General features: G+C 44.6%; 2 protein-coding genes across 8 annotated transcripts in view; both read left to right on the top strand.

Moving 5' to 3' along the window:
* The first annotated feature begins 1,515 nt into the window (after positions 1 to 1,515).
* On the top strand, positions 1,516 to 6,339 carry CRLS1 (cardiolipin synthase 1). The gene is made up of 7 exons (XM_056344464.1): positions 1,516 to 1,983; positions 2,107 to 2,244; positions 2,792 to 2,921; positions 3,417 to 3,502; positions 3,931 to 3,999; positions 4,332 to 4,423; positions 6,013 to 6,339. The coding sequence occupies exons 1-7, from the start codon at positions 1,675 to 1,677 to the stop codon at positions 6,098 to 6,100; spliced, it is 912 nt and encodes a 303-aa protein (XP_056200439.1). The 5' UTR covers positions 1,516 to 1,674; the 3' UTR covers positions 6,101 to 6,339.
* Positions 6,340 to 7,912: 1,573 nt separating this feature from the next.
* COMMD1 (copper metabolism domain containing 1) overlaps positions 7,913 to 24,825 on the top strand; it is a 79,191-nt gene continuing 62,278 nt past the window's right edge. For 3 of the 7 annotated variants that reach the window (XM_056344465.1, XM_056344468.1, XM_056344467.1), the window contains exon 1: positions 7,914 to 8,145. In XM_056344465.1, the coding sequence (XP_056200440.1) occupies positions 7,957 to 8,145 (189 nt within the window). In that variant the 5' untranslated portion in view covers positions 7,914 to 7,956. Of the gene's footprint in view, positions 8,146 to 8,958; positions 9,074 to 20,437; positions 20,704 to 24,825 lie in introns of those variants that run through there. The other 4 variants (XR_008822707.1, XR_008822706.1, XM_056344470.1 and 1 more) reach the window with 3 other exon arrangements.

Below are 24,825 nucleotides of genomic sequence, written 5' to 3'. Positions count from 1 at the left end.
AGCACCATGCAGCTGCTCGCTCACTGCCCCTCACCCCGAGGGATGGGGAGGAGAATCGGAAAGGAATGTAAAACTCGAGGGTTGAGACATGAACAGTTTAATAGGTAAAGCAAAAGCTGCACATGCAAGCAAAGCAACACAAGGAATTCATTCACTGCTTCCCATCGGCAGGCAGGTGTCCAGCCATCCCCAGGGAAGCTGGGCTCCACCACGCGTAATGGTTGCTTGCAAAGACAAACGCCGTAATGCTGGGTGTCCCCTCACCTGCCGCTTCCTTCCCCCTGTTTATACATGGAGCATGATGTCCCATGGTATGGAATGTCCCTTTGGCCAGTTCAGGTCAGCTGTCCTGGCTGTGTTCCCTCCCAATTTCCCATGCCCCTCCAGCCTTCTGGCTGGCACAGCCCAAGAAACCAAAAAGCCCTTGACTTAGAATAAACATTACCTGGTAACAACCAAAACCATCGGTGTAACTGCTCTCGCATCAGAGCCAAAACACAGCCCTGCACCAGCTTCTAAGAAGAAAATTAACTCTATCCCAGCTGAAACCAGGACACCTCCCCTGCTCTGGAATGCAGAGGTCTGTGCTCAGAACCACGAAGTGTCCAGGTGGGAAGAGACCAGCTTCTCCTGCCCAAGCAGGATGGGCCAGAGCCCGGTGCCAGGGCCAGCTGCGTCACTCAACTTCATCGGGTTCCTGTTAAACCAACTCTCCTGCCTGCTGGAGCCCCTCTGGATGGCAGCGCGACCCCCGGGGGTATCGGCCACTGTGGCGGCGTAATCTGTGAACTTGCTGATGGTGCAGCCCGGCTCTTCTCCTGCCTCTTTAAAAAAGAAAAAAGCAACTACACCCGAGGTACAGAAATTAACTTACTAACATGGTCACTCACATTTTAGCTGCTCTTTCTAGATTCTTCCAAACACCTGTGGAAGAGTTAAATATCCCACACGCAGTTAGTTTTTTTGTATGGTGGTGGTTGTTTTGGCAGGTTTTTTCCATTTGTTTTGCCAGTTGTTGACAGCTGTGTGTAATTAAAGCTGACTGAAAAAGTCAAACCGTAGCCGGGTGATAAACTGATGCCAGAAATATGAAAAATAACCGTGTCTCCTAGCGCTAGGGAAGGGAGGCAGGCACAAGCCTCCGAAGCAAGTGGTCGCACCTGGAAAAGTAAACTTTCCCTCTCCTTGAGCTAAAGTAAACGTGGGCGAGGGAGGGCGAAGAGCAGGTGCCAGGAACAAGAGGCTACCTGGTGCTGTGAGAGGTCTGCAGCCAAACAAACCCTCGCTTCCCTTTGTCAGGGGCCCGTAAGGGAGCGGCTGGAGCGGAAAGCGCCGCCCGCCATGGCCGCCCGCGGCCGGCAGGTAGGCCGCGAAACGGCAGGAAACCGGTTTTCCCTTTAATTTCCCCTCACGGCCGGTGTCAGTCCTTCGCTTCACCGCCGCGGGAGAGCAACCTGCCGTAAAGCGCGCTGCCCGCCGGAGGGGGTGGTGGTGGTGGAATGCCGTAAACCGCCGCAAAATGTCGCACGCCCCCCCCGCCCCTGGCTGCCGGTCCGCGGCCCCCGGCAGTCTGTCGCGGCGGCGGATGGCGCGGGCGGCGGGCGGGCGCGGGCTCCCGCGGGCAGGGCGGCAGCAGCGCGCGTAGGGCCCGCGGGCGGGCCGCAGCCCCGCGCCATGCTGGCCGCCGCCTGGCTGGGCAGGGGGCTCTGGGGGCTGCTCCGCGGCGCGGCGCGGGGGCGGCCGGGTGAGCCCGGTAGGCCGCTGGCCAGCCGGCCCGGCGCGGGGGGTGCCGGCGGCCGGCGTCGCAACGGCAGCGGGTTGTGCCTGGCGGCGGGCGCGGGGGGGGCGGGTGCCCCTCCCGCCCTGCGCCCCCCGCGCCGGCCGCTGCTGCGCGCTCCCGCCGCCGCCTGGCGCCTCCTGAGCGGCGGGGCCGCGCCGCCCGAGCCCCCCCAGCGGCGGGCAGCGGGGCGCTACGCCGAGCTGGTACGTGACCGGGGGCGCGGCGGCCGGGCAGGGCCCGGGCTGTCCCCTCCCCGCGGGGCCGAGGGTCGGCGGGGGGGCCGGGGGCCGGCGGGGGGGCTGAGCGCCGGCGGCCTTGCCTTGCAGTACGAAAACCCTTGGACCGTCCCCAACATGCTGTCAATGGCCAGGATGGGGCTGGCGCCGGTGCTGGGTTACCTGATCGTTGAAGAAAACTTCGACGTCGCGCTGGGTGTGTTTGTCCTGGCTGGCGTGACGGATCTGGTAGGTTCGCAGCGCCTTGGGAGCGCTCTGGGAAGAGGGTGGGTTACGGTCACACCTTTGGCGTGCGTTGGACTCCAGCGCGGAGTGGAAATGAATACAACGGATTAGGGTTTACGTTCGTTGTTTTGTAGAAGTGCTGGGCGCATCCTGCGCGACATTGGGAGGGGAGGTCACAGACGAACGTGGTGCTGCTGGTGCAAAGGGGTGCCCTGCCCAGCCCCAGCGGGCGCTGTCCCAGCCAGCGCTGCTGCACCCGCTGGTGTACCTGCTGCACTCACCCCGACTAACTGTGCCAATTTTAGAACATCGGTTACCTTTTTTTCCAGTTCATTTTATTTTTTAAACAATGAGAATCGAATATATTCAGAGGCTTCCACAATCTGGTCTGCGGTTTGAAAAAATTATACCAATACCAGCAAACAGGTGTCATGTTCCATCTTAGCTAAATTAGCGGTGATGTTCCTGAAGTATCTCTAACATTAGCATATATAAGCTATTGTTATTCTTAGTTTTCTAACAAAGAAACACTGAACTTTGTTTTTCTTAGTTGGATGGATTTATTGCACGAAACTGGGCTAATCAGAAATCAGCTTTGGGAAGTGCTCTTGATCCTCTGGCTGATAAAATTCTCATCAGCGTGCTGTATGTAAGCCTAACTTGTGCAAATCTTATCCCAGGTGAGAAAATGTCAGTTGCATGCAGTACTATATATATACAAGGTAAAGAAGCTAATTTTATCTGTAGTTATATTTCTTATGGTTCTGGAGGGAGAGCAGTGTATTGCATGGAACTCTTGCTTTGCCAGATGCACTTTGCTGTTTGCTCTGATTAAATACTTGGAATACATCCTCCCAGTAGACCTCATAGAAAGCATGTGTTACCATTTACAAAGGCAACTAGCATATATTGCCGTTCTCAAATGTATTTTCTTGAAAGCAATAGTGGTCAGTAGCTATTTCAAAAATTTTCTCAGAGACTGGATTGTTTTAAGACTTCCGATTAGACTTTCAGAAGGCAGGTTAAAAAATTTCCAGTCACGCCAAGTTTTCTTGGTTCAGAAGAGCTTGAGAATGGTTATTTTGCTTGCTGCGTATTTTGTGCTCTTTTGGTTGGGTTTTGGTTTTAATCATGGGCATGATTTTTCACTAGATCCTGTTGGCTTGGTTTTTCAGTTTCACTTACATCCATGATTATTCTGAGGGATGTAGCGCTCATTGCTGCTGTTTTTTATGTGCGATACAAAACTCTGTCTCCACCGGTAAGTATATAGCACTAAACAAAATTGCATGAACATGTAATCATTTTACTTTGATTAAATCATCTGTATTTTTACAAGCATAAAAAAATAAGCCTTTATTAAAAGTTGTAACAAAGAGATTTTCATCTTGGGACTTGGTGGTTGCTCAAAACTTGGCTAGATAGCCTAAGATGTAGTGGTGTTCTTGTCCTATTGCCAGGTAGATCTGTAAGCAGAACAGTATTTCATAAAACAGTTTCATAAAGATGAGTCAGAGCTACTGATAACTTTTTCCTGTGTATGATGTGTAATAAATCTTGTAAGAGTGGTAGCAGCAGAATTCTTCAGTGTTACAGTTGATTTTTCTGTATCGTGTCAAGAGGCATATCAAACTGAATATCCTAGAATTGCCTTTTTTCCTCCCCCCCTCCCTCTTTTCTCCCCAACAGAGAACACTCAGTAGGTATTTTAACCCCTGTTACGCTACTGCCCAGTTAAAACCGACATTGATTAGCAAGGTAAGAGCAGTAACTCATTACAAAAGGTAACTCCTCAGTGCTTGGGGTGGTGTGTAGTTTGGAGGGGGAGGGGCTGTTTGCTACTACTGCTGAGCGGTTTCAAAACAGTGCCGACTAATTCAGAGGCAACCTAGGTCCCGAAAGATTTTCAACTGCGCTCTGTCAGAGTACATGCTAATTTTGAGTGTGCAAGATACTTCATTAAAAGAGGTTTCTAAATAAATTTTGTGTAGATAGACTAATGCTTAAACCAGTAATGAAAGTGTATATTGGTATTCCTTGCACGGTACGTATCTTCATTTTAGTCACATATTTTGTTTTGCTTTTATCAGATGAATACAGCGGTTCAGCTAATTTTGGTGGCAGCTTCTTTAGCAGCTCCTGTCTTCAATTATGTGGACAGCATATATCTGCAGACATTATGGTAACTTATCTCTGCACTTTTTTTCGGATAATTTAATGTACTTCTAAAGAAACTGGTATTTGAGATTAATCTAATTGTGTGGAACAAAAAAAACCTGTGCCCAGATGCCTGAATTTTTACACATTTATCCTTGACTGCCACAGGAGCTAGGTATTTATGGTACTTAGCTGACTATACAAGCAAGAAGTAGCCAAATTAAACTAGTTAAGATCCAGGAATAATAGCTAAGAAACAAGTCTTCAGAACATAGTGTAAGTTCAGATGAACAGAAAAGAAGGGAGTGGGGAGAAAGGTTGTATGGATTCTTTATTTATTTGTGCTGTAAGTATCCTTGAAAAAGTAACCCTAGTATCAGTAAAAGTAGATGAGAAGTGTTTTCTTATTTTTACTTTATATTGTACCTGCTATCTTGAAATCTAGGTTTCTGAGGCCTCTTTGAAAAGCACCTGAAGAAATCGGTGATTCCTGCTAGACTATAGGAAGGAAAGGGAGGGATCGAATGAGAACAGGCATACAGGAGCGTACCTCCTTAAGTAGTGGCTGTTCCTTTCGCTGCTATCACTGGAGAGCTGAACTGTATCAGAATCTGAATTGTAGCAGGTGTTACAAGTGCACTTATTTCTCCTGAACAGTTAGGTAAGACTTCAGAACAAAGAGGCTGAGCAGCACATAACAGAATTACTAAGTAACATAGTTTAAAGTAGTGGAAAATACAGTGTTACTCACCTTTTAGGAAAAAAACCCAACAAACAAACAAACAAAAAACCACAAAAAAAAAACCCAACCCAAACCGCAAGGCTTTTAAGGAACTGGGAAACTTGATCTTAACAGTCAGTGTGGTTTTTCCTCCTGCTGGAAAGCCAAATCTAGGTTTGCATCTGTGAAAGATGCTTACTTTGCTGCTTGTCTGGGACTGTGTGTTACCGTGTTGTGAGTAACAGAGAAGTGCTGGGCGTGAGTTACCAGAGTACGCTATAACCACGCTCAGAAATGCCCTGGATGAGCCCGGCAGTGTGTCCAGGGAGGGCACTGGTGAGGGAGGGGCAGGACCATGGTGGTGGCTCATGCCTGAATGGTGTCAGCCTTTGACACAGAGGAGCAGTGCTGGTTTAGAAATACCGATCGTTATTACCCAGCATCTGAGAAGGGGAAAAAAAGAGGCTAAAGCCAAAACTTGTGCTTTAGCTTTGGAATTTGGTAAAATGAGTCCAAGTTTGGTACGGTTTGAATGCTCCCCTTTCATATTACTAGGGGATAGTTTCTCACATCAGTCAGTTCTCAAGCTGGTAAAAATTATGTAGGCTACATATATGGAATCTTTTGCCTTTCCTTCTCTAAAACAAGTGCTAATATGGTAGAAATTTGGCCTAGTGTGTAATTACACTGAAATGTGCTGCTTAGTGCTGGGTGGCAGTTTGTTTATCTAATCCTCCACTTAGTACTGAATTTCAGCATCTAAACTGTAAACTGCATTTCTGTAGGACAAAGTCCTTGGCTGTGTAGTGAAAAATAGGGAAGACGCCTAAAAATAACACATCTTATTATTGTACTGAAGACTCAAACAACTTACAGAACTATTTTCCCCAAAGGTGCATCACAGCTTTCACAACGGTAACATCTGCATACAGCTATTACCACTATGGCCGAAAAACAGTTCAGGTGATAAATAACAAATGAAGTATTCCTGAAGGACCGGGGCTTGGCGGCGCAGCGTGCTGTGCTGTCGAAGGTGGCTGTGTTGCAGTTGAGTTTTGGATCAAGAGCTCTTGTTTTTCAGCTTAAACCATGGCATCGCAATGAAGTGAAGTTTGAACATGTACTGTGTATATATCTAGAGAGAGACTTTTCAATGTATTTTTAATTTGTTTAAAAATAAGGTTGTTTACAAAAACAAATAAATGATATTCTTAAAGACACAGGTTACTGGTTGCTGCCACGTGCGTTCTGAGTAATTTTCTACTGTTTTTGAAGTGAAAATAAGCACTTTTTACCAGCTTTTTTTGCCATCATCATGCAAGGCACCGAGTAGGCTGAGATCTGAGAAGAAAAAGCAGTTACAAGAACAAATTTCTCTTTGTACCTCAACCTAAGTCAGTAAACCTGCATTGCTTGTTAGGGCTTGACGATGTACGTCAGCTTGCAGCGGAAGAAAGCATGTCGTCGATGAACAGCATCTTCAGAAATTTAAACCAGAGTGATAGAAATTTTATTTCATGTTCCGCTGTAATATGGATAAGCCACGAAGAGTTACTACCCTGCTCCCTTTTCTCTTTAAGTACGAGCAAGAGTGAACTGCTTTCATCAGGGAAGAGTTTTGAGTCTCAGGAGGGTCAGCTGCGAAGAGTCTGTACCCAAATGGAGTTATGTTTCTCATGTTGTCTATTCATTTCTAATGATGGAAAGAAACTCCTGCATCCCTGCACCCTTAATGCTTCTAAAGACACTGTTTAATCTAAATGCCATTGGTGAAAAAGGACATTTTAAATAGTGTCCAAATGAATGGAAGGAGTGGAAGAAACTTTGTGATGCACATACTGTTAATTCTTCCTGTACCTCTGGCATCAAGTGGTGTGCAGTGATCCCCTCGGGCAGGGACAGCTTGCACGTGTTCTTGGCCTGTCCTCTACATACAGAAGGCACAGCATGAAGAGCCGGACAGCACAGATCATGTTGGTCAGAAACTCCTATTTTCGAGCAATGTGGTATTTCTTGTATGTCATATGAAGGAGTGCAACTGTGAAGGGCTTAAATAATTGAACTTGGGTGGTAAATGATTCTGCTGCAGTACTCGCAGAAGGAAATGTGCTGTAGGCATCTCTTTGGAGAGCACAGTCTCTTTTGTGACTGCACATGCTTGTATATACAGAACATTTTAATATTTTTTGTATATTTAAAGTTGTATAGAATGGTGCACAGAGAAAACACTTGATTTTTATCTGTATCTCTTTCTTAATGTGTTTTGTGGTCGACCCTGCATCTTACAGTGAAAGGGCTGAGAGCAAAGCCTGTGGAAGTTTCCTTAGAATAGCCGCACAGGGGTGGAATGGAGTGCTTTTTCTTGACGAAACCATTCAGAAAGCAGAAAACCATCGTCCCCCGGCAGGCCCTTCCTGTCCGGTTCTGGTCAACGGGAATGGGTTGTGGTTGGGTTGGTGGGGTTTTTTAGTGTGTGTGTGTGTGTATATGGTTTTTATTTTGTAAATCACAGAAAGCTTTGACAGCGCATGAAAGCGTCGGGGCACGACCGAACGCTGGTCGGTGCGGGCCCCGCGTGGGTATACTTGTTGCCCGTGTGGGGAGTGGCTGCACGGTGCTCGGGGGTGCGTGCCTCCATGTTTGCGCTAATAAAGCCCGTCCGCAGGGCAGAGCCCCGCTTCCTCCGCTCGCCTTGGGCGCTCGGGGGCTGGGACCGGCGGCCGAGACCGCGCCCCCCGCCCGCCCTGGGAAGCGCACGCTGGGGGCGTGGCGTGGCCTGTCCCTGCGCGGCCGCCGTCCCGGGCTGGGGGCGTGGCCTCGCTGCCCCGCGCTCCGCCATGGCGGCCCCCGAGCCGCCGCCGGCCGAGGGCTGCAGGCCGCTGGGCGCGCTGCTGGCCGGCATCGCCCAGGCCGCCTACCACGGCAACGCGGCCGTCACGGAGGAGCTACTGCGGCAGCAGCTCTACCCCGAGGCGGCGCCGGAGGAGTTCCGCGCCCTGCGCGCCAAGATGGGCGGCCTCCTGCAGGTACCGGCCGCGGGGCCCTGCCTGGGGGTCCCGCTCCGCCGCGGGGCTGCTGGTACCGCCGCGGGGGTGAGGCGCGGATGGTGCGGGCCTGGCGCGGTGCAGGGCCTTCCCGCAGCAGCCGGTGGGGGCGGCCGGCTCGGCGGGACGGGCGGCCCGGTCCCCCCCCGCCGCCTGAGGGCCCGGGCCCGCCGCGCCGTGAGGGAGCTGGGGCTGCCTGGGGCCGAGGGCCGCCGCCCGACGCACATTGCCCCGTTTTCGGGGAGAGGCGCTGCCGGCTGCCCGCGGTGCGGCCGTAGCTGCGGGAGGAGCCGCTCCCCGGGGCGGCCGGTCAGCCCCGGGCCGCGGTGCGGGTGCGGGCGCGCTGCCGTGGGCTCTTGGCGCGCTCAGGCGGGGGAAATGAACTGGCTGACATTTCAGTACCTCGCAGGAGATCCCAGTTCACTGCTTGATTTCCTTTTTGGTTTTATTTTTAAAATTGGTCTCCTTTCTAAATCTGCCTAAGCCAAATTTTACTGTGGTACCCACTGTCCTGTGTTCCGATAGTTATTTTTCAGTCCTGACAGACCCCTCGCCCCTCTCTTCCCCTCGCTCCTCCCTCTTTTCTCTTCTCTTCTCTTCTTTGACTCGCCTGTTTTTCTTGGTGCTTTTTTCTGAAGTGCTTTTGACTTACCTCTGAGAGACGTGGCAGATAACATAAGAAACACAAGTAGTATTTTTCTAGTCACTTCAGTGCACTATAGTAACTTTAGATAAATGATAATTTCATATGAATAATCTCCAAAGTCTATATAGGCTTTCTTTTTCTGTTTGCAGAAATGGGTAACTCTTTAGCCATCACTGAAATGTGACAGCTGCTCAGCCAATATGATGTGTTTGAGGCCAGAAGAAAAGAGCACAACATCCAGAGGAAATAGCTAAAGAAACTTAGGTGGGCAATTGTTGGCAGATCTGGAATTTGATGAAGATGTTGGCACTCATCTCCTGCTTTTCTGAAGGGTCCGTTGTTTCTTTAATGATCAGATTCATATGATGCCCTGAAAAGCCCAGAATGAAAGCTGAATCATAAGGATTGGTTCTTGCAGGACTTAAGACTCTCTGGTTTTGTCTTTCTTGGTTTTTTTTCCTTCCCTCCCAAATATAACTCTTACTCAAGTGCTGTTGAGATGTCATGTTCTAGACATAATAATAATTCAGGCCCCAGAAAACACAGGTGATTAAAATTATTGGGTATTTACCCATTGGTGTAACATAGGCATATAGCTTAGGAGGATGGCGGTGTGTTGGGAGAGGATATCTCATTCCCCATGTGCTGCTTTAAGAACCAAAACTGGAAAAACCGTGGTCTTTGAGATCACACCTTCCAACATAAACTAGCCTCTCACTGTCATCAGGTGCATCTCATGGTCTTCACAGACACCACTCTCCTCATCTCCTTATGGATGGAATTCCTGGGAATAACCAAAGCTTATGCAGTTCAACACACTTTAAAGGTGAAGTTTTGAGCTAAGCAGTACACAAACTACTTTGTACAGACACAAGTTCGTGTTAAGTATGCATCGATTTTGCGGTGCTTATTTCTAGTGAGTGACATAGGAAGTAACACCTAAGTCCTGTGGATACTGGCAGGATCTCTGTTCTAGAGCATCCTAAATAAACCCTTGGCTTTCTGGTCATTTTTAGGACCTTCTCTCTTTCACGCCGCCCAGTATGGGGGGGAAGGTTGAGAATACGGTTGTGGTTTGGAAGTAGGGAGGCTTAAACTTATTTTCCTCTTCCAGAAATCTACCTAACGGGAAAACCCTTTATCCTAGCTATTATTTGTGATACCTCCTTTTCAGTTATCACAGCTAGCCTGGGAATCTCAGTCTCTTGCATATCTGTAGCTGTCACACAGAGATAATGGTGTGAACCGGTTTCCTTTTGTTCCAACAGTGTGCATGAGGGGGAGGGGAAAGTGGTCTTGGCCCTACAGGTTGCTTAACTAAATCTTCAAGAAGCTGAGAACTGATAAACGCATACTTGCATGCTTCAGAGAGTTGCCTAGAACACTTTTAGTATCTCTGAATTTAAATATGAGAGGTTTTGTGTTATATTGTATTTGCTGATAACAGCAAGCTTCAAAAGTGTTCCTCTGTGCTTATAACATCTTAGGTTTTGGACTTGTCTTGGATGCTGCTGTCTTCCCAGCACCTGAAGTAGCAAGCTCCACTTGAAGCTCTTGTGTTGTCCCATCCTTATCAATTGTCACGTGAATTTCTGAGCAAATTTATTCCAGACTTTATATTGAATTCATTGTGAAAAATCTGCATGATTAAGATGTTAACAGCAGCTTTTCTGTTAAGCTTTTTACGGGTTTGTTTCTTCTCTCCTCTGGGTGGTGGAGGAAGGGGAGCAAACAGCTGAATAGCAACAGAAAGTCAGAGTACTTGTTTATGCAGCTATTTACCTTGTGTGCAGTGATCTGCATCTGAAGTTCAGAAGGCAGGTAACCCTTACGTCTCCAGTGATGATAATACCTAATTGCACCAAATAAGTTTTTTCAGGAGGTGGCCACACCGGTTATTCTCAAGTACCTCATTTATAAGCCCAAGTCCTTTGTATGGTCAATGTGGAAAATATTAGATGCCTTATACTGTATTCTGTTGACTGTATAGGGAACGTAAGCACCTAAATTAATGGGATGAATAATGCCTCATTCCTGTCTCTCAAGGATTATTTTTTTTTTTTTCTCTGACACCCATCTCCTTGATGGTCAGCAGCAGAGAGATTCATTGCCATTGTGGTTTAATTGCTGTAGTACTTCATGTCTTCTAAGTAGTAAGCATGGATCTGTACCATAAATCAACCACTTGCTAATATAAGTAAGGTGAAGGACTTCCCTGTACCCTTCTGCATTCCACCTGTGCAAAGCATGGCACCTGTGAAAAGTATGGAGGTGAATAAGGGCCACAAGTGTATCATATTTACTGCAGCATTTAAATGTTTATTTTCCCCTGGTTTGTGTACAGACTAGTCCTGGTTTTGTATTTATAAAAGATGTCATTATAATCTTACTCCTTACTGCTGTTTCCTGCCCATAGATTGGCTGAATGTGCATGAATCATCTGACCTCTTTCTAAAATGCCACATTTATTTTGTAGAGAAATCATGTTGCTTTATTAAATTCACTTTTTTTTAAAAAAAAAAAATATCTCATTTCTTGTGTGGAATATCCTGGAAGGTAGAACAAAACCCTAGGAAAGCCTGACTCTGGAGAACTGTAGCATTTTGGTGTTCTTCTGTCAATTTTTATTTTTTTTCCCCTCTGCCTTCGTGCTTCCCAGCCTCCTATACCATAAGGTTGCAGAACGGTGAGGAACTGGCCGAAATCAGCTTTTGCGAATTCTCGCCCCCGGCTTTTTTTTATTTCCAAAGACGACTTCATCCTGATAAAGTACTAGATTTATCTCCTCCTTATGTAAATTTAATTTACTGTGTTAGTTTCACTGGTGATAGAGTTGCTTTACGCCTGGAGTAATCCCACTGCTGTCCTTCTGGTGGCAGCAGGCTATTTGATTTATCGAACATGGCCCTTCGCTGCGGGGTTGGAAGTGTGCTTCAGAGCCGTGTGCGTTGGCTAAATGACAATAAAAATTTCCGCGTGAGGACTCTAAATTTATTATATATGATTTATAAGTATTTCTTGACACAAAGGCCATCTGCAATAAATATACTTGCTATAATTGGTAAAATATTAATCAGACTCTACGTAAATAATATGTGAGAACCCAGAGCTTGATATCCAACAAACTAGATGGACCCACACTCAATGTATACACTTTATAATATTCGCTAGCCCTTTTCCATCAGTGCTTTTCTTTGGGAATATGCTGATATTTCTGCCACATTTTTCTGATGACTCTGGTGTTTAGTGTCACTGTGTTTCAGCCAAGAGGCTGATGGTTCTGTTGTTGTTTGCCTCTGCTGTGCCACTGGCACACACAGTGTATAGAAGTCCCATCTTTAAGCGATTTCTGTATCGTGAAATGCTCAGCTATTTCTAGTGATTACTTTTCTTCATGCCTTTGGAGAAAATCTGTTGAATAAGAAACCTTTTGATCCAAATCTGATTTAAAGACTTGAGGGGGAAAATTCAGTGGAATTTGGGGGGGGGCGGGAACTAGTGGATAAAATCAGTTGGTGTGTAAAATGCTCCGGAGACGCACAAGCAAACTGTGGGTGCTTTGGAGGCTGCTTAGTGCTGTTACTGTGCATTGTCCCCAAAGACTGTTTCTCTCCCACTAGGAAGCTGCTGCTGTTACCTCGAGAAGAGGTCCCGAGGCATTACTGCCCCTGCTTGAGAAGGAAGAGACTGTTTGCCCTTCATAAAAGGGGTGAGCCCTTAGGTGGAAAGTCAGAGCAGAACAACAGTTGGGTTCACTCAGTTGTGGAGGATAAAGCCAAACTTTGCATCTTCTTCAGCAGGATTTCTGCTGACATTTGCTCGTGGGAAATAAATGACTTCTTGCATTTTCTAATAAGAGAGAAGAGTTGTCAGTGTTCACTCTTCTCAGATACCTTGTGATTCCTCAAGTATGTGGCCTGGGTCGTGAGCTCTTGAGCGCTTTGCAGTTGTCTGAGCTTCTGCAAGGCTGAGGGGCAGAACAGCCTCAGTCTGAAGGCTGAGATAAAGTCATTTAGGAAGAGTTAACAGGAGACACCGCTTGCTTTCTGCCACTTAGAATTGCAATTGTGCCTGCATCTACTAGCTAGAAAGATAACCCAGTAAACATGCTCATTCTTCTCGACTGAAGAAAAAGGGAACAAGTCCCTTGTAAAGCAGTATCAAGAAGTACCGTGTTGATATAAGGTGCTTTCTACCCAAACATGTGTCCTTTGTTGTAGTTGAGTGTGTTACACTTGTGTTAAGTGTTAGACCTTTCACTCCAGTGAATGACTGTGCTTATTATGAATAATTCTGCTTGTTAGTGGGCTAGGTGAAAATATGCTAACTGTAACTTTGCACAGAATTTTGGGAGGGAAGGAATGCTTACGGTGTGAAAATTGGACATATATGAGAAAAATATATTATCTCAATTTGATATTTGACTGGAACAAATAACAATTCTTGTGTCTCTTTTTTTTTTTTTTTTGATAATGTAGTGAAACACCACTATTAGAGCTCTCTGATGTGAACACAGCTCAGTTGCCACCTCTGCAGCGTCTGGTGTAGCAGCATGCGTTTTCTCTTACCAGTATATAAACCCATAGGCATTGCTGCTTTTTTTCACCCTATTTCAGCATCGGAAGGGTAGAAAATTGAATGTTTACTTGAACTAGCGCCTGCTGTATTGTGGTGATGAAAACATTGATGGATACTGCCCCAAAGCATTCTTAGTGCTTCCAATGTGAGTTATTTTACATTTTAGGTATGTGTACAAGCAGTTAGTTTAAATAAAGACTGGTGCAGCTGGTGAATGTAGGAATAACATAAAGTGCAGGGGGAAGGCTCTTCAGAAGAGCGAACTGGAGAGGGAGTTTGGCTGCAGGATGTGACATGGTTGAAGCACATTGGCAGGAGCGGTAAGGACGGTGCTTCAAACAATGTACCCGCTTCATTCTGGATTATTTTTTTTAATACTCCTTTTTCTGCGATTTCTCCAGTTGCAATAGTCAGTATTTGTGTTGTTAAAGCCTTTCCTATTTGCCATACTGGTTTAATTGCTATTGTAATTACGGAGAGATGTATAGGAGGCGGTGTTGTTGCTGGTAGCTGTGGGATGGGAAGGTGATGGTGTTCTGCGCTGTGAGCAGATCTGTACAAAGTTTAAACAATGGGGTGTGAGTAAGGAGTGCACACCTCCACCTTGCAAACCTCGTAGTCTTCCTACTGCTGTGCAACTACACGTGCAAATCCTGCAGGCAGGCAGAAAGGGGAGGGCTTCCACCGTTATAACGTCATTCACTTAATTAGTAGTATTTTCTATAACTCGATCGTGAGACTGAGGTGAAAGGTTATTACCTAACGAGGCAAATCCAAGACTCATTTGAGATTGTAAAGTGCCAATATGCTGCAACTGTGCCACTTCAGTGAAAATGGCTTACCTTATGTTTAATGGTTTACTTGACCTTTTGTGTCATATTATTTTCATGTTCTCTATGGAAGAACGGTAAATTAGAAGATGTTGGCAGACCTGCGTCACTGGTGTATGATAGGTGTGGTGAAGTCTGTATTGGCCAAAGGAGAAGCCAGTCTCTCTCTTTGTGTTTTTCCTCAATTACAGTGTTGATTATATCTCTGCAAGTAGAGACCTACTTGCTTTGTCCCAGCTGTGGAGGTGGGGGCTGCCCTGTCTGTGCCTAGAGCCGGCAGGTCAGCGCCAGCTTTTCCTGTTGGTAATGACTCTGCATTACTTCTTCCTTTGAAAATGCCCTACTGGAAATCTGCTAATTGTCTGTTAATGGACTTCTGGAACAGCTTGCTGTTGAGAAAGCTGGATTCCCTGGTGGTCGCCATCCAAATGTACAGTTTGGTTTGTTGCATTTGTAGAACTTATGCCAGTAAGTAGTATTTTCATCATTAATAACACCAGCAAGCTTTGGGTGCACTCTGTTTCTCAGAGAAAAATGCAAACCCCGCAGGTATGATTAGCATAGGTTACATACATATATATATATGTGTGTGTGATTAACATGTTTATATATACGTGTGTGTGTATGGACACCCACATATGCATGCAGAGAAAGGCAAGTATATTGATTATGCTGAAATTCATTAGTCTGATCCCTGCAGTGTTTCTCTTGACCTTAACAAGAATCGACTGTGATTGAGGACTAGGGAGTGAGATCTTGCCTTTGAAGTTTGTTAATGCAAATTAAATGCTTATGCTATACTTCATTAGTGTTCATCAAACACATGCTGTATGGAGTATATTTGAAAAGGGAAAAAGACTCCCTTAGGCATAAAACTACACGTGAAACCCTTATTTCAGTAACACTAATGCTCCGTTCCCAGTTCCCCAAAGTGTGGGGGAAATGCTGAGGAGGGTTATGGGAGTTCACTGCCGTCATCTCGGCGCTGGTGACTTTCTGGACTAGTAGTAGTTGTCTTTCCTCTTTAAATGTGGCCTGTGAAACGGAGAGAGCTGGAGTTGTCTCACCTTCGTTTTGATACATAAAAAAGGACTAAAAGGAAAGGAAAAGCTGTACACTGAAATTATATTCTTTGTTATATCATACTTTTTAGGTATATATAAAATATATAGATACCGTCTGTTACAACTGGTGTGAAGGGAGATTAGTGCTTGCTTGCTCCAGGACAGTACTGATGCTGGCAATGGAGTGAAAATTCTTATTCCAGCCGTGCCAGCCTCATGTGAGGCTGCCATGCAGCTGAGCAGATAATAGACTTCTTTCTTTCTTCAAATACACATGTATCTTTTCATTGCAAGAAAAGATAAATCTTACTAGGAAAAAAGACTAGTCAGTGCATCCTTTACGTTGGGGTGAGCGTAATCTCTGCTGATGCATATATACATCCTCGCTTCACAGAAGGTTCAGAACAAGAAGAGAGCAACAGAAAGAGCCGTTAATGCATGGAATAAACACCTATCACAGATGCAGAGCTGTGACATTCATTTGAGCCAGGGGTTCACAGCTAGTGTATGAAAAGCGAGTTTGGACGACGCTTACAAGTCAACCCTTTTTACAAGATGAACATCTGAAATTTTCCATTTGTGGTAACGCTTGGCAGCTACAGACCTGTTATGACGTACATCAGTTTTTCTACTGTGCTAGTTTGGAGCAACTGGATGCAGTATATCCAACAACTTGTTAAAAAAAAAAATAAATCCGACAATACTAAAAACTTAAGAGTGATAAAAATGCTGTGTAGCTAGAATTACTGCATTTTGCAGCTTGTACTCTGGATTTCTTCCAGTGTGGTGACTGGAATGTTGGAGCCTTGAACTCTTCAACGTGTTTGAATGACGTTAATTTTTTAAATAGCTTATTTATTAAAAAAAAGGGGGGGCGAGAAAAAGCATTAGTGGCACAAAATATCAGACGCTACAATTTGTTACGTCAAGTCTTTTGTTCATTGATGGTTTTAGTCATTGAGCCCAGTGGGGCAGGAGCTGTCGGGTAAGAACCGGCAGCGACTTGAGCTGTGGTGGGAATGCCCAGTCCGGTTCCCTGGCAGGAGGGGCTGGCTGCAACACTGAGAGGGCCCCGCGTTCATCCCTGGAGGATCATGGGCCTTACAACAAGGCAAAGTGAGTGACTTTCTTTAAAGGCAGAGCCTAAAATATTCTGTTTCTAAATTTTGGGTTTATCATTGTAAATGTGTGATTTTACACAATAACTTCAAAAAAAGATTTAGTATATGGAGTAAGTCAGAACTGACTGGAACGTGGTTGGCCTCCATTGTGAGGGATTAGGAGTTCATTATTGTGAAAACCAAACTGGTTTCTTATTTTGAGGCATTTTTGCTATGTTTTCTGAACACCTGAAACTTAAGCTCAGTAGGTTTTCCATAATTATATCCCATTGCACATAGTGGTCATGTACAAGGAAACTAAATCCTACAAATCCTACAAGGAAACCAAATCACCCGATACTTTTTAGCCATGCAATGATTTAAAATTGGATTGTCTGATAAAAGCAAGGGGGATTTACCTTTCACTTTGTTTACAGTGCACAAGCATCTGTTTATAGCTGACAGCCGAAGGTCTAATTCAGAGTACGCCACCTCTTGCGAAGTTGATAGTTTTATAGCTGTATAGCAAGCCTGTGACTCCCTCCTCCTTCCCAACTCCCTACCGAGTTTGGTATCTGTTTATCTGTTCTCCCTGAGGACTGTGTGTTTCACTTCTAAAGGTGACAGTGATCTTGGAATACATTTTTTTTATTCCTCTAATTCTTTGGCACCTTCTATATTTACCTCTCAACAGTGCTGGTTTATGTGTGATTCCATGTAAGTTAAAAACATCACAACAGAATCTCACTGAAAGAACATGAAAATAGACTGTGCGTAGCAAATGTGAAATAATAGCCAACTTGTCCAAACAATTTTTAGATTTAAAATAAGTGATTTTCTCATTTTTAAAAAATATTTTTTTAATTATCTCATTTTGCATATGTTAATATATTCCTGCAAGCCTGTTTTTCATATCTCTCTTCCCACCCCCCACTCCCCACCCCCAATAAAATGTGGCAATACTAATACAGTTTGAGTGAAATTCTGGGGTTTTTTCCAAATAAGGCTAGATTATATCTCTTTTTCTGTTTGAGATGTTTTGGGATCTCTGCCAGAAGGTTTCTACCTCAGCTTGGTGGGTATTTTTTTTCTTTCCTTTCTTTGCAGTCTCTATAAACTGTGTTGCCAGGATTATGAAACATGTTCTGAAGATATACGCAGACACTAAAGTGGTATCTGTGTAAAAGGCGAGTAAGCAACAGACAGTTTTACTCCTTGTGTGACACTTACGCATGGCTTTGTTGTCTGTCTTCAGACTGTTGCGTCAGATGTGCTGTTCTGTTGTACTCCTTTTGCCATTTGTGGTTGAAGAGTATTTTATATTTTGTTCTAACGAGCTGTTTGTGTAAGTATGCTTTAGTTTTACATGGTCAAATGTGGTAGAAGTACTTTATACATTTGAATTAGCTTTGATTTCTTTAGTATTTTTCATTAAAATCAATTTTTACCTTTTTTGAAGTGAACAAAAGACTTTTTCTGTAGGACAAGGAGTGGCGCATTTTGGCAGTGTGCTGTTATTTTAGTAGTTGGTCAGATACTCCTATGGCAATCACACGTACATGTTTACAAAGTATTTTTGCACTGTGCAGAGTGCACAAAAGAAGAGAGGTCAGAAATTAGTCCCCTCCTGACACCGTTCAGTGACACACTTAGTTTTTATTCACTGCCTGGGGTGAAGATGGTAAACTGTGGTTCTGGGGCTGGTTGGGGTCTTGTGGTATGACCCCATGGTTTGCTTTCCAGTGTTGTGTGTGAGATACATGTGTTGCTGGAGCTGGGCTTTACTGAGGGGTCCTCAGGAGGCTGGAGGTTGTTATGCTGCGCTTCAGACCTCTTGAGACCTCTATGATGGTCCTCTCTTGGTGACTCTTAAGACACCCAAAGGCACGAGCGGCTGATGCAACCTTGCAGGAGGAGTCTTCCTCGGTCGCTTACTGGATGTGCCTCCTTGTACACAAGTACCTGTGCACATGTCCCTGTTTTGTGTCCTTTGGGTAAAGTCTCCTGAATGATGGAAAGAGAGTGATCTGGCTGTGGCTTGTTGGGAAGCAGGTTAGAAGAGTGTCAGTTGTTCCTTGCTCAGCAGGGAGAGTGCTTCTGTTCACAGGATTCATTTGATGACACATCAGTTTATGACATGTTAGGAAATCTATAAATAGTCTTGCAATGGAAAGAAAGCACTAGAGAAATTTTTTATTTCGTGTGGACAAACGGTAGGGAGTTCATTGAATATGAGTAGCCCCCAATTTGACTAAAAGCCAAAGAGAAGGCATGGGAAAAAATAATTGCTTTCTTTTTGATGGCATGGGCTGTGGTGTCTTGGCGCGTTTGAGTGCTGAAGTTTTTAGCTGTTAAGGCCTGTGATGGTGAAAAATAACGCCAGATGATGGTGAAAAATAACGCCAGATGATGGTGGGCACCAAAGGGTTTTCACTGGTGGTGTGTGTCTGCAAGCTCTGCAAACCGCCACCATGCATGTGTTGCTCTCGAGAACAGTGCATGTTGTCTGGAGGCACAGGGGTGTGCTGCTGGTCCTACAGCTCGCTGGAAACCCTGATGACTTGGCCAGCTCTGCTGATAGATCAGGTCCCTGACAAAGTCATCTGATAGAAATAGAGAACCCCCTCTGGGGTAGTTAAAGCAGTCGTTAATATTTAACGTGGTACTGTTGGAGAATACTTTCAGATTGATGTTTTGGTTGTTTCATTAAGTCTTTAGCCTTTTTTCCCCAAAAAATATTTATTACGCTTCGTTCTAAGCATTTTTAATACAACAAACGGTACGTAAATCTTTATGGGAAAGTGAGGGATAGTTTCTTCTGAACTCCCGGGTTTGGGCTTCGCTCCCGATCAAGTGTTGTTTTCCAGCACCAGGGATGGAGCGGGGACCTTTACAGAACAGTTGAGATGCCTACACGGTGACCTGCTGCTTGTTTCTCCTCATAAAGGTTCGGCTGTTAACAACCACCACGGCTGCTACTGGTTTGGGGAACATGTTTTATATTTCACTGAGCCGACAAGAGGGAAAACTATTTTATCTGTGTTGAAAGGAAGACCTGCTGGCTCGTATCCCGAGACTGGAGGCTTACCTCTCGCCTGTCAAACCTGTCAACGTGTAACATGAGTTGTCAAAATAGGTGATGAATGACCAGATGGTGAAGCACCCTTGCTTGCTTCCCTTAAAACTCTGTAGTCTGCAAACTTGTCTCCTTTACTTGCTGATCTCTTTGCCACTGTGAAATGTATCTGCAGGGCTGTGGGCTAAGGCAGTGGTGCGTTGTGTTGTGAGCCTGGTCTAGGAGTGCAGAAACCCTTCTCCTTCCAGGTAGGAAAATGTTACTCCGCCTGTTGCCCGGAATAGTACAGGTAATATACAGTAGTGCTGTGAAAGAGAGGAAAGCAGAGCCTGGAGTCAGAATCTGGCTCCAAACCAGAGTATATGGCAACACACCATACAGCTGAGGAGTGTGACTCGTATTTCATGTTGTTCACTGCTAGAGCATCTAAGCTTTGCTGTAAAGGAAGCTGATGTTCAAATGTAAATCAACAGGGAAATTAAATGAGTTAATTGTTAACTTTTAAGATGCAAACAGTCAAGATGCACTGAGTAAAAATGAAAACTTCTGTTTTCTGTGCTTGGTTCATAATAAAGCAAGTTTGTGCTTTGCCTGATTTCACTGGCAGGATCGCTGCCTGCAGAGAGCTACAATAAGCTCTGCTAATGTCTGCACCATTACTGCACTCGGGGTAGAGCTACATCTTTTCTTCCCCCCCCCCCCCCCACGTGCCTTCAAAATATGAGCTGCTCCAACTTCTATTTTTAACTTTCCTAAGTGAAACGAGATTAAACATGAAGCAGTAGTCCACGGCAGCGAGTAATTTTCCCAGAATGATTGTAGGAACCTGATAAACACAGTTCTCATTTATTTTATTGTAAGAGAACAGAGCAGCAGAAAAAAAGCTGACCACGTGGTCTTTTAAGGGAACGACAGGTCATGTCACCAGTTCCGGGACTGTCAGAGTGTGTATGTGTCTATCTGTGTGTGTCTTTTCCTGCTTTTACTCCCTCCCTTGAATATTTTTTTTGTTTGCCATCTGGTATTTATTCTGTCCTATCTGGATTTCTCTCTGCCTTTTATTTTCCTTTCTGTCATTAGCAGTACTGCATTAAATGGCTTCCATCTGTTGAGAGTTCTTATTTTTGAATCTAGCTCCTTGAGGAGGACCAAAGAAGAATCTGTTTTAGACTGAATAACATAATCTGCAAAGATTTTTATGTTCTCCAAGAAGGCAACTTGCCTCTGCTGAAGCTTCAGGGCACACGTATGTGCACATTAATTTTGAAAAAGATTGAATCTGTCAAACTTGGCTGTAACATGGATGCATGTTTAAGAACTACTGGAAATGTGACGTTTCTGTGCCTCTACCCCAAGTGGCAAAACGCTTTCTGAACCATAGCAAAGAATTCAACTCAGCTGGGGAGAAAACCGATAGCAAAGCTTTGGCTTTTTTTGCTGTGCTTCAGTTGAGTACAGGCCAGGATGGACAACCTCTATTTGTATTTTAATACATTTATATTTTTATTCCTCCTATTTGACCCTCGTAGTTGCAACTGTATCTGCTATTAATAGAACATTTCCTTATTTTTTTCGGTTCCCTGTTTTTCCTCTGGCCTGTCGACTTATCTGTGCTCTCTGAGAAGCACTTTCCATTGCCTTTTTTCTTGTACATCTCTTCCTCTTTCTATTTTCAATAATTTAAGTACAAATTTAAGTAAATTTGGAAACTATTATTAGGAAGGGGGAGGTGCTTTTTAATGTTTATTGCTTAATATCCAAGCTTTTAGTATCTGTTTGTAATCTGAGTATGCAGGCGCTGTTTGAAGATCTAGCCATGACTAATGGCGTTAGTGGGTGGGCTTGTTCTGTTTGGGTTTTTTTAATTTATTCTCATTCTGTAAGTGGTATAAAGCCTAGACAGAGTCTTTAGGTCAGTCCAGACAGAGTAAGCCTAATGATTCTCGATTTTTCCTTCAGCTGAATCTGTTTTTTAAGATGGGGCTAGGGTGGGGAAGCCACTTTTTTGAGCTCAGCCCAGCAAATTTGCAGGAAGTATGATCTGACCACAGGAGCATGGCTCAGGTTGCGGTTCATCTGCTGGCTGCCTATTTTAATCAGCATTTCATCCTCCTTTGTCATCAACTGAGCCTTCATACTGCAGGAAAGTGATACCTCCTGCAAATAAATTTAGGAAGTGGTGTTTTATGGAATTATGAGTTCAAACTGGTCACTTCTAGCAGACATACAGACTAATGGCAGAGGCAGGCTGGATTAAAAAATGTTGTGGTCACTTCAGATGTTTTAAAAACTAATGCCAAGATCTCTTTTGTGTTCAGTTGTAAGCTAGGCCAGAAACAGCTGAATATCTACTCCCCTCTTACTGAACTTCGTGTTCAAATGAAAAAGTAATTTTAGCAGAGGACGTCAAGTTAGGTGAGCTTGTATGCAAAAAAACCAAGATAGGGGTTTGAGGGGGTTTCTGCGTGGTGGAAACCTTGGGGAGAGAGAATGGAGGAGTCAGTCAGGACGCATGGAAGCAACCCGCTCAGAAGGGGTTTATCTTCATTGTGCACATTTGACAAGTCTGGGTAGAATCAAGCTTAATAAGGTTAGAAATGCAGGAAGCATGTAATTTTTCCTGAAACTTCATCATGCACACGCATTTTTCCCATCTGCAGTAGCAGTTAAGTAATTTTTTTGTTGTTGCTGTGTGTTGCGAATCCTCTCGTCTGAGGAGAAAGCTTGATGAAAGTCAGAGTAACTCCAAAATATTTCCAAGTCTGCCGACGGTCCGTTGACCTGGTTAGTGTCTCCTTGGCAACGAATCAGAAGGCTCCACAGGTTGGAATAAGAAATAGTTGTTGCAGAAGATCTATTACACACTAGAAAAAAAATAAACTACAGGTTTTAACATAAATTATTATTCTCTTAGTGATTCACAGTTAGCTCTTTTCTATTAGCAAACAGTTTCATTTCACTTTTAACTGTGTATTACAGCTCAGTAAGAAGCAAACAAATAATGCTGGGACACAGTATGGAACTTGAATGATGGCAATGCGTGCGATCTCCCGTGGATTAGATGAAGACTTAAAGATTAGTTAAAATCTTGCTACTTCAATGTAGAAATACCAAATGTGTTGTCAAGGTCACTTGTGATTTCTGACTTACAAATTTGTGGGGGGGTGTTGAAGTCTTTAGCTTTCGGATTTTTTCAGAAAGATGGATCACCATTTTCAAGTGCAGACAGACAGGCTGTTGCATCTAATTTTATCTTAATTCCAATTCTCAGGAGAGCTCTTGGACTCTAATAAACAGTGTTTGTGAGGCACAACCTACCAGCTAGTTGAAAACCTCCACTGTCTCCGGAAACGTGGGAAAGTCTACTGGACTAATATCCAGGCAACATCTCTGGGAACAGCTCATTTATTACAGGACTGGGTATCTCGGCAGCCCTTGGGAGAGAGTCTGGTTAGTACATACTTACAAAGGAGGACCCAGAAACCACAGGGTTGCAGGGATCTTCTCAAATTCCTCCTGTCTGAAGCTACTATTTGTAGAAGAACATGCTGAGCTGACTTTGGCAAATAGCTTAGTGTCACTAGGACCCGTGCGTGCCATTACGTCCAAAGATGAGGAGACAGAGAACCTCTCCCAGGGTTGCCTTTCTTCTTAGACAGGGGGAAAGAAACCGCACGCCCCAAAGCTGCATGCAGCAGGCACCCCCATTTGCCCCAAATCCAGTAAAAGTTTTCTTCTAAGGTTGGTAAGAGGAAGAAATGCCTAGTAACCTGAAGTAAACAGGAATTGGTTTTGTGTGATCAAAGTGGTTTGGCCGAGTGGGGTCCCTTGACGTGTTCCTGCTGTCTGCAGCTGGCCCCCGCCTCTGTCCATGTGCTCCCACCATCTGAGAATGGTTTTAAGGTTGTATTTCCAAGAGCATCCAAAAGGCAAGGGCTGTGATGCAGGACTAGCCTCTCGTCCCTGCCTCCCAAAAACCTGAAGAGGCGAGTTTGTTAGTAGGCAGGCGGCACTGAATCGTTTATTTCTCTGAGCTTGTGATGCCTTTGTGCTGCGGGCTGGCAGCAGCCTGCAGCTTTGAGGGTCGCTGGCGAAAATGCCTACACATGCTGGCATGGGCAGCTCTTGGAGCTCGTACCGGGTGGTTGACAAGTAACGTTTTATTTCTGGAAATGAAGTCAGTTTTTTCCTGGTGGGTTTTGCCGATTGTCATTTCTTAGTAGTACTGCGTGCTTGTCAGGCTCTATTTCTCAGAAGAGACGATGAATTTAAGTCTGTTTTCCTGTTCTGTGTACTAAGGCACATGTCTAATGAATCTAATTAAGCCAATACAAAACTCTCCAGATTATCAAATACTGTTCCATTAAGGAAATAGTATTTGAAGTCATATTTTTATTGGCTGAATTATATTTGAAGACATAGTGGGTAAGTGTTGAGGGTGAACACAAGGAAAAGGTGGTGTGACCAAAACTGTTTCTTGTTCAGAAGCATCTGCCCAGCCTCTGGAAGGACAGGTGTGTGCCCAGCTGCTGAGGGTAGAATTTGCGTGTTTGTAGTATGACATGCTGTCCATAAGCTGTGCTTCCTGGGGATGGAGGGAGATATTTCTATTTTAACAAATCTCAAAGTACGTAATGGGAGGAAATTTTTAATATCTAATGGTGTTCTCTTACAGATTTTCTTTTTGAAAATAGGCTTTTTTTACTTAGTCGCTTGAGCGAACAGTCATGGTAATGTAAATTACTGGCATAGAACAGCTGTGATTCTGTACATTCTTAGAAAATTTTTTTGCTTTTTGTTGGTTGAAGATTTTCATGGTGAAATAGTAAATAATTTGTGATTACCAATAAAAACTGGAATTAGGACCTACATAACCTTTTTTCCTCAGTGCTACGGCACTTCTCGACGTGCTGTAGAATGGCATAGAGATGGGGCAGAATGTAAATAGAAAGGGGGCTGTGACAATACGTTGCAAAAGTATGCTTATTGAGGACTGCTGAAGAGAGGAGGTGGGAAACAACTAAGGCAGGATCTCCACGTAGACACGCTTAGCTCAGAATGTAAAGTCTATATAACATACTGCTGTAGGTCATTGGCAGTGACTCAAGGTACAGCAGTAGATCCTGCACTTTAAGGTCTGTCTGGACCAAGTAACTGGCATTAATAAGATGTACCCCTCTCGAACCAATGCTGACAGTGATTCAGCTGTAGGAACTGATGGATAAAACAGGTTTCAACACCTTTAAGTCCTGAGAAGTTTGCAGTTAACAATGCTAACGTGTGCGTGTGTTGTTTATTCCAGCAGTGAAACCATCTTTATCGCTGTGTGGGAGGTGGACAGCAGCTGGCCATTGTCCTGGGGGTGGCA

The sequence above is a fragment of the Falco biarmicus genome, chromosome 6 (genome assembly GCF_023638135.1).
Source record: "Falco biarmicus isolate bFalBia1 chromosome 6, bFalBia1.pri, whole genome shotgun sequence".
NCBI classification, from domain to species: Eukaryota; Metazoa; Chordata; class Aves; order Falconiformes; family Falconidae; genus Falco; species Falco biarmicus.
This window is presented reverse-complemented; position numbering and strand designations above follow the sequence as displayed.